At 49.6% G+C, this 13,387-nt stretch overlaps 1 protein-coding gene across 1 annotated transcript; it reads right to left on the bottom strand.

Moving 5' to 3' along the window:
• Nucleotides 1-1,640: 1,640 nt before the first annotated feature.
• On the bottom strand, nucleotides 1,641-8,925 carry srd5a2a (steroid-5-alpha-reductase, alpha polypeptide 2a). The gene is made up of 5 exons (XM_063880895.1): nucleotides 8,630-8,925; nucleotides 6,835-6,998; nucleotides 2,804-2,905; nucleotides 2,527-2,677; nucleotides 1,641-2,437 (listed from the first exon to the last, which is right to left on the bottom strand). The coding sequence occupies exons 1-5, from the start codon at nucleotides 8,911-8,913 to the stop codon at nucleotides 2,371-2,373; spliced, it is 768 nt and encodes a 255-aa protein (XP_063736965.1). The 5' UTR covers nucleotides 8,914-8,925; the 3' UTR covers nucleotides 1,641-2,370.
• Nucleotides 8,926-13,387: the final 4,462 nt, after the last annotated feature.

Genomic DNA, 13,387 nt, shown 5'->3' with positions numbered 1-13,387 from the left:
TCCTTGAGATATGAGATCTTGAGCTAATAATAGAAATACTCTATCACCCACATTTATTCAGACACACGTGAACTGTGATATCATTTTTGAATAATGGACATGTTTTATTGCTTCTTTAATTTTTAATGACACAATCTGCAAAAAGGTATATTTAAAATATGTTTCATTTGAACAATCATGGCAGGGATTTATGGTCATTAGAAATACAAAATAAACATGAAATCAACATTGAAAAGTCCTTAGAGTAACAGGAACATGAATCTCTGGTTAAAAATGCACAGGAGTATGTTACCAAATTCAGCTGTTATTGGGTTACCTTTTCTCGGTGGGTCTGCAGGGCTTTTTCATGCATTGAATATAATGTATAATATCACAAAATATGTCAAATAATACACGTTATTATTGCAGCAGGCGAAGAAGGAGCTGAAGGTTGATTTATAAAACATATCATTAAATATGTTATTAGATGTTGTTGTCCCTAAAGCTGTGATGCAGCAAAAATCAGAATCAGAGATACACTATCCATCCCAAACTGGGAAAATGTTTCGTTACAGCAGCAAATTAGGGGGGGGGTTATCCATGATGGACAGCAGTGTGTTCAGAGTCCTCCTCTCCACCACAGCCTCTAAAGGGTCCAGTTTGATGCCGATGACAGAGCCAGCTTTCCTGATCAGTTTATTGATTCTGCTGGTGTCACCGGCTCTGATGCTCTGATGCTGCCTCCCTCCTGATGTCAATGACCATCTCTCTGGTCTTGGCCACATTCAGAAGCAGATGGTTTCTTCCAGTCCACTCCACAAAACCCTCCACCAGCGCTCTGTACTCCTCCCCCCGTCCATCCCTTAAACACCCTACCACTGCAGGGTCATCAGAGAGCTCCTGCAGGTGGCATGACTCTGAGCTGTATGAGAGTCAGTGGTGTGTAAGGTGAACAGGAAGGGAGACAGCACAGTCCCCTGGGGGGCTCCTGTACTACCAACCACCACCTCAGACAGGACACTGCCCAGCCGGACACACTGTGGCCTGTCTGTGAGGGAGCTGCTGATCCAGGAGACGGTGGACCCTCATAGCCTGCAGCTGGTCCCTCAGGAGCCTCTCCACCTGCAGCTGGAAGGACAGCGGAGCTCCTTCTCCAACAGACTGCTCCAGCTCCTCACCAGGACAGATTCAGGAGAACCTTCCTGCACCTCTGCAGTAACTCTGTACTATAGCCCCCCTCTGGCTGCAGGACTCTCTGCTCCATAGCCTCTCTGTGAACTGGGCTTAACATGCACACTTTACACTGAACATTTACATTTACACTATATTTATTTGATACTGTAATTTGTATGTTTGTATATATCTGGTTTTTATTTTTATTTTTAGTTCTAGTTATTTGTAATTTGTTTTGCCTTTTCTTTTTGTATTTCGCTGCTGCTATTAAAACATGTCCCAGTTTCGGAGGGCTCAGAGGAGGAAAGGGATGAGGGCTCAGAGGAGGAAAGGGAAGAGGGCTCAGAGGAGGAAGGGGAAGAGGGCTCAGAGGAGGAAAGGGAAGAGGGCTCAGAGGAGGAAAGGGAAGAGGGCTCAGAGGAGGAAGGAGAAGAGGGCTCAGAGGAGGAAGGGGAAGAGGGCTCAGAGGAGGAAAGGGAAGACGGCTCAGAGGAGGAAGGGGAAGAGGGCTCAGAGGAGGAAAGGGAAGAGGGCTCAGAGGAGGAAAGGGAAGAGGGCTCAGAGGAGGAAGGAGAAGAGGGCTCAGAGGAGGAAGGGGAAGAGGGCTCAGAGGAGGAAAGGGAAGACGGCTCAGAGGAGGAAGGGGAAGAGGGCTCAGAGGAGGAAAGGGAAGAGGGCTCAGAGGAGGAAGGGGAAGAGGGCTCAGAGGAGGAAGAGGATGAGGAGGAAGGGGATGAGGGCTCAGAGGAGGAAGAGGATGAGGAGGAAGGGGATGAGGGCTCAGAGGCGGAAGGGGATGAGGGTTAACAGGAGGAAGGGGATGAGGAGGAAGGTGATGAGGCCTCAGAGGAGGAAGAGGATGAGGAGGAAGGGGATGAGGGCTCAGAGGAGGAAGAGGATGGTGGCTCAGAGGAGGAAGGGGATGAGGGCTCAGAGGACGAAGGGGATGAGGGTTCAGAGGAGGAAGGGGATGAGGAGGAAGGGGATGAGGGCTCAGAGGAGGAAGGGGATGAGGGCTCAGAGGAGGAAGGGGATGAGGGCTCAGAGGATGAAGGGGATGAGGGCTCAGAGGAGGAAGATGAGGGCTCAGAGGAGGAAGGGGATGAGGAGGAAGGGGATGAGGGCTCAGAGGAGGAAGGGGATGAGGAGGAAGGGGATGAGGAGGAAAGGGATGAGGGCTCAGAGGAGGAAGAGGATGAGGAGGAAGGGGATGAGGGCTCAGAACAGGAAGGGGATGAGGGCCTTCCTGCAGCTAGGGTAGTCCTCAAACCTCTTCAGGTAATCGCTGAAGAACACAAACACATCAACATCAGTAAACACACACAAGTAAACAATTGAAACACAACGGTCATCAGTCATTAACAGGGAGTGTACCGATGGTGCTGGTAGGCCCGGGGCCCGATGGAGCAGATGGTGAAGAAGGCGAAGGCAAAGGCGGGGAAGGACCAGGCGGCGACGGCGAACCCGATCCACTCCACGATCTCCCCAAGGAAGTTAGCGCCGGAGACCAGCTCGAACAACCCGCCTGAAACAGTCCGTTAGACACAGGGGGTCAGAGGTTCTGGTTCTGGTTCTGGTTCTGGTTTTGATTCTGGTTCTGGTTCTGGTTTTGATTCTGGTTCTAGTCTTTTATTTTGGTTCTGGTTCTGACCTTGGGGGATCCTGTAGACGATCTCTCCGGGCCTCCTTAGTTTCCGCAGGATGTGGTCGCTGTGGATGTTGATGATCATCCCGAGCAGGAAGAGCAGGAAACCTTTCAAAATAAAAGACACAAGATATCCAGTGAGTGCTTATTGATGTCAGAGGTCAGAGGTCAGAGTAAAGATGATAGAAAGGCAGCAGGAGCTCCAATAACCACTCGTAACCACCAAGGTGCAGGAGACCCTCTCTCAGCCCCAACACCTGGAACCCTGAAGCAGAGGGGCTACAGCAGCAGGTGCCCCCCCCCCATCCGATGCCCCCCCCCCCCCCCCCCCCCCCCGTCCCGGATCAGCGGTTCTGGGGGAGTATAATGGTGTGATGGATATCTCCGGTGTTATTCCGCTGTTGGCGCCATGTTGCTGCAGCTCCCTGGGCTTATTGATATATTCTGGTTTTTACTACTTCTAATCTTTTGTTCAGCTTTTTTTCTTCACATATTTATTAAGGTGCTCACTCGTACCTGGAGGGGTCGGGGTGCACTGTGAGAATCACCCTCTGTGGTTTCTCCAGTGCATTAAACACCATCCAGCCCCAGCTCCTGAGGGACCAGCTGCAGGATTTGAGGGTCCACCATCTCCTGGATCACCAGCTCCCTCACAGACAGGCCACAGTGTGTCCGGCTGGGCAGTGTCCTGTCTGAGGTGGTGGTTGGTAGTACAGGAGCCCCTCAGGGGACTGTGCTGTCTCCCTTCCTGTTCACCTTACACACCACTGACTTTAATAAGGCTCAGAGTCATGCCACCTGCAGGAGCTCTCTGATGACCCTGCAGTGGTAGGGTGTATAAGGGATGGACGGGGGGAGGAGTACAGAGCGCTGGTGGAGGGTTTTGTGGAGTGGCCTGGGAGAAACCATCAGCATCAGAGCCGGTGACACCAGCAGAATCAATAAACAGATCAGGAAAGCTGGCTCTGTCATCGGCATCAAACTGGACGCTTTAGAGGCTGTGGTGGAGAGGAGGACTCTGAACACACTGCTGTCCATCATGGATAACCCCACCCCCCCCTCCACCTGCAGCTGGAAGGACAGCGAAGCTCCTTCTCCAACAGACTGCTCCAGCTCTGCTGTCACAAGGACAGGTTCAGGAGAACCTTCATGCCCTCTGCAGTAACTCTGTACTACAGCCCCCCTCTGGCTGCAGGACTCTCTGTTCTATAGCCTCTATTTCACTACTGGACTTGAACGCTGTCCATTTCACATTTAGATCCTATTCCATATTCCATTCCTCAAACACTTGTATGTATATACAATATCCCACTTTGTATTTGTATTTTTGTATTCACATCATCGATAGACACTAGTGACCCGGTGCCACTGGCAGCCATGCATGCCCAAGCCATCACACTGCCTCTGGTATGCTTTGGATCATGAGCTGTACCACGCCTTCTCCATACTTCTTTCTTGCCATCATTCTGGTAGAGGTTGATCTTGGTTTCATCTGTGCAAAGAATGTTCTTCTGCAGTCCTCTCTTTCTGGTAGACTTGGACATTGATACGCCTTCCTCCTGGAGAGTGTTCTTCACCTGGTTGGCTGTGAAGGGGTTTCTCTTCACCATGGAAATGATTCTGCCATCATCCCCCACTGTTGTCTTCCGTGGACCTCCAGGTCTTTGTGTGCTGCAGAGTTCACCAGAGCTTTCTTTCTTTCTCAGGATGTACCAAACTGTACATTTTGCCACTCCTAATATTGCAGCAGTTTCTCAGATGGGTGTTTCCTGTTTTCGCAGCTTCAGGATGGCTTGTTTCACCTGCATGGAGAGATCCTTGGACAGCAACATCCTCCAAATGCAAGCACCACACCTCAAATCAACTCCAGGCCTTTTATCTGCTTAATTGATGATGACATAACGAAGGACTTGCCCACACCTGCCCATGAAACAGCCTTTGAGTCAATTATCCAATTACTTTTGGTCCCTTTTAAAAGAGGGTGGCACATGTTAAGGAGCTGAAACTCCTAAACCCTTCATCCAATCTGAATGTGGATACCCTCAGATGAAAGCTGGGAGTCTGCACTTTGTGTCCATGTCCATTATATAACTATTGGAATATGTTTCAGTAAACAGGTACACAAACAAAGCTTGTGTCAGTGTCCAAATATATGCGGACCTAACTGTACATTTATATATACACACACACCGGGCACTTAATTAGGAATATAAATATATATAGAGGCCGCTGTGGCCTCAGAGGTTCTGTACATATTATTTTGTATGCCCGTCAGAGGAACACCCCCGGACAGACTTGAAATATGGAGTGTGGACTGGTACTTGGAGAGGTCCCAGTTCACCTCCTGGGCCCTGCCGTGGTGCCCTTGAGCAAGGCAACCCTGGGAGACTGAGGCTCTGAACCCTGAGGTCTGAGGCTCTGAACCCTGGAGGTCTGAGGCTCTGAACCCTGGAGGTCTGAGGCTCTCAACCCTGGAAATCTGAGGCTCTGAACCCTGAGGTCTGAGGCCCTGAACCCTGAACCCTGGAGAACCCTGGAGGTCTGAGGCTCTGAACCTTGGAATTCTGAGGCTCTGAACCCTGAGGTCTGAGGCCCTGAACCCTGAACCCTGGAGAACCCTGGAGGTCTGAGGCTCTGAACCTTGGAAGTCTGAGGCTCTGAACCCTTAGGTCTGAGGCCCTGAACCCTGAACCCTGGAGAACCCTGGAGGTCTGAGGCTCTGAACCCTGGAGGTCTGAGGCTCTGAACCCTGAAAGTCTGAGGCTCTGAACCCTGGAGTTCTGAGGCTCCTAACCCTGGCAGTCTGAGGCTCTGAACCCTGGGGTTCCGAGGCTCCTAACCCTGGCAGTCTGAGGCTCTGAACCCTGGAGTTCTGAGGCTCTGAACCCTGGAGTTCTGAGGCTCCTAACCCTGGCAGTCTGAGGCTCTGAACCCTGGAGTTCTGAGGCTCTGAACCCTGGAGTTCTGAGGCTCCTAACCCTGGCAGTCTGAGGCTCTGAACCCTGGAGTTCTGAGGCTCCTAACCCTGGAATTCTGAGGCTCCTAACCCTGGAATTCTGAGGCTCCTAACCCTGGAATTCTGAGGCTCTGAACCCTGGAAGTCTGAGGCTCTGAACCCTGGCAGTCTGAGGCTCTGAACCTTGGAAGTCTGAGGCTCTGAACCCTTAGGTCTGAGGCCCTGAACCCTGAACCCTGGAGAACCCTGGAGGTCTGAGGCTCTGAACCCTGGAGGTCTGAGGCTCTGAACCCTGGAAGTCTGAGGCTCTGAACCCTGAAAGTCTGAGGCTCTGAACCCTGGAGTTCTGAGGCTCCTAACCCTGGCAGTCTGAGGCTCTGAACCCTGGAGTTCCGAGGCTCCTAACCCTGGCAGTCTGAGGCTCTGAACCCTGGAGTTCTGAGGCTCCTAACCCTGGCAGTCTGAGGCTCTGAACCCTGGAGTTCTGAGGCTCTGAACCCTGGAGTTCTGAGGCTCCTAACCCTGGCAGTCTGAGGCTCTGAACCCTGGAGTTCTGAGGCTCTGAACCCTGTAGTTCTGAGGCTCCTAACCCTGGCAGTCTGAGGCTCTGAACCCTGGAGTTCTGAGGCTCTGAACCCTGGAAGTCTGAGGCTCTGAACCCTGGAAGTCTGGGGCTCTGAACCCTGGATTTCTGAGGCTCCTAACCCTGGAGGTCTGAGGCTGTGAACCCTGAAAGTCTGAGGCTCTGAACCCTGGAAGTCTGAGGCTCTGAACCCTGGAAGTCTGAGGCTCTGAACCCTGGAGGTCTGAGGCTCTGAACGGAGGAGGGTGAAGGAGAGGGTCTCTCTCCATGACCTCTTCAGACACTTTGAGCCAGTCAGGGCAGAAAACCTTAGTGAGGTACGTCTAATAAGATACTGTTTTAAATCTGAGAGCCAGTTTGGAAATGGTTAATTAGATCGCTAACATTCAGTATTTGTTTTATGGTATATTTGTGAATAATAAATACATGTCTGGATTGCACGGCTGCACATAGTCTGACTATGCAGAGACTCATGGGTGTTGTAGTTTTTGGACCCACCTGCAGCAATGCGGACCAGCATCATGACGTCATGCTCGTAGTGGGCGCAATGCAGCAGGCTGTGACCCTGCAGGAAGCCGTTCAGCGCGCAGAAGACGCTGGTGGACACCACGATGTCCAGCGGGACGGGCTGACCTCGAGTCTGGAAGGCATAAATTGAACTCCTGCCGAGAAACACACGTTTAAACTCTATAGAGTCCTGCAGGGAGGTTTCTGTGTTGGTCCCTGAAGGCAGCATCTCCCAGGTCCAATGGGATTCCTCCGTGTGATTTTGGATTATTATTAATACAAATGAATCTCTGTGTCAAACAAACGTTTCGTTCAGCAGGAGAAACTCCATGTTACAACCTCTTTATGATTTCTGAAGTAAGAAGCTGACGTTTGGCTATAAAGGAAGTGAAATCCTGGTCCACTCATTCGTTACATCCAGGATTGATTACTGCAATGCACTCCTGACTGGCCTTCCCACCAAACTCCCCAATAGACTGCAAATAATTCAAAACTGTGCTGCCCGGATCATCACCCGCACCAACTCATCCGACCACATCCCCCCCATTCTCATTCACCTACACTGGCTTCCTGTAGGATACCGTGTTGACTACAAAACATTCTACTCACATATAAAGCTCTCCACAACCAAGCCTCCATCACTGACCTTCAGGATTCCCCCCCCCCCCCCCCCCCAGGAACCCTCCGGTATTCCGCCATTGGACTACTCTCCATCCCCAGCTCTCCCCTCAGCACCATGGGTGCTCGAGCTTTCAGCTGCTCAGCACACAGACTCTAGACCTCCCTGCCACTACATATCCGACAGTCTGATTCCATAACAACATTCAAAACCCACCGATTCAAACTGACTCACTATAAACTGTACCCTATGTCTCTTTGTAGTCCATTTCCACTTCCTGTTGTGGGTCTTTTTTACCCCGGCTGTCCACTGTTTGAACTCTCCCTATGTTACCCTATGCCCTGGTGTCCTTGGGTGCTATGAAAGGCGCCCCCCAAATAAAATGTATTATTATTATTATTATTATTATCGTAGAAATGTTGAATAGTCCCATTTCATTATATAAACGTGTCACTGTAAGTTTCTTCTGCAGTTCGACTTTCCCACAGTTTCACTCCACATCTCACTGATGAGATTCACATCAAGCTGCTAAAATATTGACTTCCTGAGAAAGACTGTCTCTCTGTCCGTTGATTTAGCTTCCCCTTTCCCCCCACCATCTTTAATGTGGAATCTGATTGGCTGTTCCCCTTCTTCTTTCCCTTAAGAGTCTGGTCCAATGTTTGATCGGGTCAGGTCCTGGTAGACTTTGGTGGTGCAGGTTATCTGGCCTCCAGCTGGACCTGATTCTGTTAAATGCTCTTTATTAAATAACACTACTGTGATTTGAAGCTATGTTATAGTGATTATGATTAAAGCAGGAGTGAGACACGCTGACTCAGAGTCCACTTTAACTCACTTCTGTTATTTTGGACCTTTCTGAGTTCCTGGGTGTGCCGCTGCTTTTGCGGTCATTCATTTGCGTCGTGTTGAATCCTTAAGCCTCTCCTTTTCCTTCCACTCAAACGGAGAGTCAGTGTCCAATCATTTACAGTTTTTTTCTATTATTTGGAAGTTGTTTTTCTGTCCCCCCCCCCCCACCCCGGTGGTCTGTGGTCTGTGGTTGTGTTGCGTAAACTGCCCTTCCTGTACCACTACTTGTGCCTTAAGTATTTGAACTCTGTCTGCAGAAACTTTACTTAGTGATTTCAATTTTACTGCACTTTAAGAACTGCATGAAAGCTGTACCTGTGGAAGTAGTGCAGCATGAATGTGCAGATCAGCAGGGCACCCCCGATGCTCCCCCCAGGTCTCACCCCCTGCTCCCCGGGCAGCAGCAGCAGCAGCAGTGGCAGCAGCAGGGCCGGGACCTCCTGCAGGAACCAGGACAGTCTGGCGGGGAAGCAGCGGCTCCGCTCGGGTCGGTACCGGCCGTAATGCGTGTGTGTCCGGGTCTGACGGAGCAGGTAGACCAGACCCCCGAGAATTAGAGCCCAGCTGAGGGAAGAGACGGCCCACTCACAGCACTCCATCTCCGGCTGCAGGAACTCCGCAGACTGAGGAGGAGGAGGTATATACGGGAGGGGGGAGGCTCCTCCTCTGAGAGACTCTCCCACACGTTGTTCCAGGACGTATTCAGTGTGCAGTACCATGTAGTTCCACTACTCAAGGTACAGATACTGCAGTGAAGGTGTGTGCTGAGATTCAACCTCCGAGAGGAAGACATGAACACACTGTTAGACCCCCACAGGTAGTACAAGTATTGAAGGTGTGCTAAAATGCAGTTAAAGAAGTGAAAGTACGTGCTGTACGTGTATAGTGTGTACAGTAAAAGTATTCATCTGGCTGTCAGATCTTTAGAGCAGAGGTACCTGATGTTCAGAGTGACGCGATGACTCAGCATGACCAGTCCTCAACCCTGAAGTGAGTCAGCAGGGACCACTTCCTGTCCGCTGGTCTGGAGGTCATTGGTTTTCTGAATGTGGTTTTGGTTGTCATCTCCCCCAACACATCTCTGTGGTTCAGTGTTCTCCTCGTGTTCTCCCCGTCATGTTCTCCCCGTCGTGTTCTCCTCGTGTTCTCCTCATGTTCTCCTCATGTTCTCCTCATGTTCTCCTCGTGTTCTCCTCGTGTTCTCCTCATGTTCTCCTCGTGTTCTCCCCGTCATGTTCTCCCCGTCGTGTTCTCCTCGTGTTCTCCTCATGTTCTCCTCATGTTCTCCTCGTGTTCTCCTCATGTTCTCCTCGTGTTCTCCTCGTGTTCTCCTCATGTTCTCCTCGTGTTCTCCTCGTGTTCTCCTCATGTTCTCCTCATGTTCTCCTCATGTTCTCCTCGTGTTCTCCTCGTGTTCTCCTCGTGTTCTCCTCACGTTCTCCTCGTGTTCTCCTCGTGTTCTCCCCGTCATGTTCTCCTCATGTTCTCCTCGTGTTCTCCTCATGTTCTCCTCATGTTCTCCTCGTGTTCTCCTCGTGTTCTCCTCGTGTTCTCCCCGTCATGTTCTCCTCGTGTTCTCCTCATGTTCTCCTCATGTTCTCCTCGTGTTCTCCTCATGTTCTCCTCGTGTTCTCCTCGTGTTCTCCTCATGTTCTCCTCGTGTTCTCCTCGTGTTCTCCTCACGTTCTCCTCGTGTTCTCCCCGTCATGTTCTCCTCATGTTCTCCTCGTGTTCTCCTCATGTTCTCCTCATGTTCTCCTCGTGTTCTCCTCGTGTTCTCCCCGTCATGTTCTCCTCATGTTCTCCTCGTGTTCTCCTCGTGTTCTCCTCGTGTTCTCCTCGTGTTCTCCAAGGATGGATTACTGCACGGGCCTACCGGGCCCAGGCCCAGGGGCCCAAGGGCCAAGGGGGCCCTGAAGCCCAAGCCTCCGCGCTACCATTTCAATATTGTCTCTACTACATACTACATTAGGGGCCCTGAAGCCATAACATTGGGTACATTATGTAATATATCTCAACAGGGCCCATCGATCATATGCCACGGGTTGTGTAATTAATTCATCCCTCATACGTTAAAGCCCCCCCCCATTAAATAGAATAGCATATGATAGGTCATACAGTGCTCCTGAACCACAGCTTATCAATGTTACTCATCCCTAATATCGGAAAGGGGCCCTTAAGTCAGTTAGAATGGGGTAGGATATACCATGAAGCAGGGGTTCCCAACCTTTTGCAAGCTGGCCCCCGTTTCGAAGGTTAGAGTATTGTCGAGCCCCCCCCCCACTCCCCCTCAACCTTGATGACGATGCATGATTTCAAGCAGTTTTCCTATGAGTGATGTGATCTGTGTGAGGGAGGGGTTTGGGCCCCTTGCATTGCGCCTGCTTATTTTTGACTCATGTGTTCTTTGACTTGTAAATCCTCAAGACACACCTGAAGAACATTCCACTGTGCTTTTAGTGCAACCTTTAACCCCGCTGATTTGTGCGTGAGGGTGAGCGTGGTGCTTCTTTTTGGGGGGGGGCGGGGGCCGTCACAGGCCCAGGGGCCCAATGACTCTTAATCCGTGTTCTCCTCGTGTTCTCCACGTGTTCTCGTCGTGTTCTCCCCGTCGTGTTCTCCTCGTGTTCTCCCTGTCGTGTTCTCCTCGTGTTCTCCCTGTCGTGTTTTCCTCGTGTTCTCCTTGTGTTCTCCTCGTGTTCTCCTTGTGTTCTCCTCGTGTTCTCCCCGTCATGTTCTCCTCGTGTTCTCCCCGTCGTGTTCTCCTCGTGTTCTTCCCGTCGTGTTCTCCCCGTCGTGTTCTCCCCGTGTTCTCCTTGTGTTCTCCTCATGTTCTCCCCGTCATGTTCTCCTCGTGTTCTCCCCGTCGTGTTCTCCCCGTCGTGTTCTCCCCGTCATGTTCTCCCCGTGTTCTCCTCGTGTTCTCCCCGTCATGTTCTCCTCGTGTTCTCCTCGTGTTCTCCCCGCCATGTTCTCCTCGTGTTCTCCCCATCGTGTTCTCCCCATGTTTTCCTCGTGTTCTCCCCGTGTTCTCCTCATGTTCTCACCGTTGTGTTCTCCCCATCGTGTTCTCCCCGTGTTCTCCTCATGTTCTCACCGTCGTGTTCTCCCCATCGTGTTCTCCTCATGTTCTCACCGTCGTGTTCTCCCCATCGTGTTCTCCCCGTCGTGTTCTCCTCGTGTTCTCCCCATGTTTTCCTCGTGTTCTCCCCGTGTTCTCCTCATGTTCTCCCCGTCGTGTTCTCCTCGTGTTCTCCCTGTTATGTTCTCCCTGTTATGTTCTCCCCGTGTTCTCCCCGTCGTGTTTTCCCCGTGTTCTCCTCATGTTCTCCCCGTCGTGTTCTCCTCATGTTCTCCCTGTCATGTTCTCCTCGTGTTCTCTCCGTGTTCTCCCCGTGTTCTCCCCGTGTTCTCCCCGTGTTCTCCCCGTGTTCTCCCCGTGTTCTCCCCATGTTCTCCTTGTGTTCTCCCCGTGTTCTCCCCATGTTCTCCCCGTGTTCTCCCCATGTTCTCCCCGTGTTCTCCTCATGTTCTCCCCGTCATGTTCTCCTCGTGTTCTCCCCATCGTGTTCTCCTCGTGTTCTCCCCATGTTTTCCTCGTGTTCTCCCCGTGTTCTCCTCATGTTCTCACCGTCGTGTTCTCCCCATCGTGTTCTCCTCATGTTCTCACCGTCGTGTTCTCCCCATCGTGTTCTCCCCGTCGTGTTCTCCTCGTGTTCTCCCCATGTTTTCCTTGTGTTCTCCCCGTGTTCTCCTCATGTTCTCCCCGTCGTGTTCTCCCTGTTATGTTCTCCTTGTGTTCTCCCCGTGTTCTCCCCGTCGTGTTCTCCCCGTGTTCTCTTCATGTTCTCCCTGTCGTGTTCTCCCCGTGTTCTCTCCGTGTTCTCCTCGTGTTCTCCTCGTGTTCTCCCCGTGTTCTCCCCGTGTTAACAGCAGAACAAACAGCAGGAAATCATAAGCAGGGTTTAAATACACAGAAGAGCTGCAGTTTCACTGACACATTTATTAATGTGGGAAAAACTTCAATCCCAAAATATCTGAGGAAAAGTCAGAATCCTCTCAGTGAAAAGATAGAATTATTTTCTCAGAATATTTTGAGAAAAAGAGGTCAGAACGTTTTAAGTGAGAACTGGGAATCTTTTGAGAAAGAGGCCAGAATATATTTTGAATTAACTTGGGTAACTGTTAATCTAAAAGGTTGTAACATTTGAAAAGTTTCACTATTCTGTCTAAAAATGTGGATTATTTTGAGAAGAAGCCGGAATGTTTGAAAAAAATCGTCAGTATTTTTGCTGAAATATCTTAATATTTTCAGTTTAAAAAGTAACATCGCTCTAAGAACTGTGAATGGATATTTTTTTTCCAAACGGGTGTTTGAACTTTAGTTCTGAAGAAAATCTGAGACAATTATTTTAAAAATCTATATAAAATTGTCCTCCTGCAGATCTGTGGCGCCCCCTGTGGACGACTCTGAGCATTACACAATATCCCTTCACAAAGAGAGTTTCACTATGAAATATATTATCATATTTTACTTTAATTAATGTTTTATAACTATATTCTTCAATGTGGAATACATACTCACCATTGTCTCTCCGTAAATACAATTTACAATTTTAACAAACGTAGACAAAATTAACGGAGGGGTTTATATATTATTATGATTATTATTTTAAACATGTCTGTGAATATAAGCCCCTCTATTAATATTTATTATTAGAGGGGCTTAACATTGTATTTCTGTACATACAAATTCACTAAAAATGTCTTTTGCAAAAACAAAAGCTGAATAAAATAAATCAACAGAGGGTCTGTTTTATTTATAGCTCATTATCAGATGTAGAGAACATTTACCAGTATTTTATAATATTTCTTATTTTGAAAAAAAATGTCTGTAGTGAAAATCAATCCCCATTTTATGTACTTTTAACAGTGGCGAAGGTAGGCCTATTTCAGGTGGGCTTCAAAACAAAACAAAAAGGGGCTTCACGTCTCATGCTCCTTTTTGAAGAACAAAGTTTTCAAAGGGAAAATATTTCTCTCAATTTTCATTGGTTATGGTATTTTTAATAT

Source organism: Eleginops maclovinus, chromosome 4, assembly GCF_036324505.1.
Source record: "Eleginops maclovinus isolate JMC-PN-2008 ecotype Puerto Natales chromosome 4, JC_Emac_rtc_rv5, whole genome shotgun sequence".
In the NCBI taxonomy this organism is placed as follows: domain Eukaryota; kingdom Metazoa; phylum Chordata; class Actinopteri; order Perciformes; family Eleginopidae; genus Eleginops; species Eleginops maclovinus.
The sequence above is the reverse complement of the archived record's forward strand: the minus strand, read 5'-3'. Positions and strand labels throughout refer to the sequence as shown.

Bases quoted from the DNA above. Each gene is read 5' to 3' on its own strand.
- srd5a2a (XM_063880895.1), bottom strand. From the start codon at position 8,913: ATGGAGTGCTGTGAGTGGGCCGTCTCTTCCCTCAGCTGGGCTCTAATT. The intron at 2,906-6,834 runs GTGGGTCCAAAA...TTATTTTGAAAG, and splicing joins GCTGGTCCGCATTGCTGCAG to GTTTCCTGCTCTTCCTGCTC. The intron at 2,438-2,526 runs GTACACTCCCTG...TGTGTTCTTCAG, and splicing joins CGGGCCTACCAGCACCATCG to CGATTACCTGAAGAGGTTTG.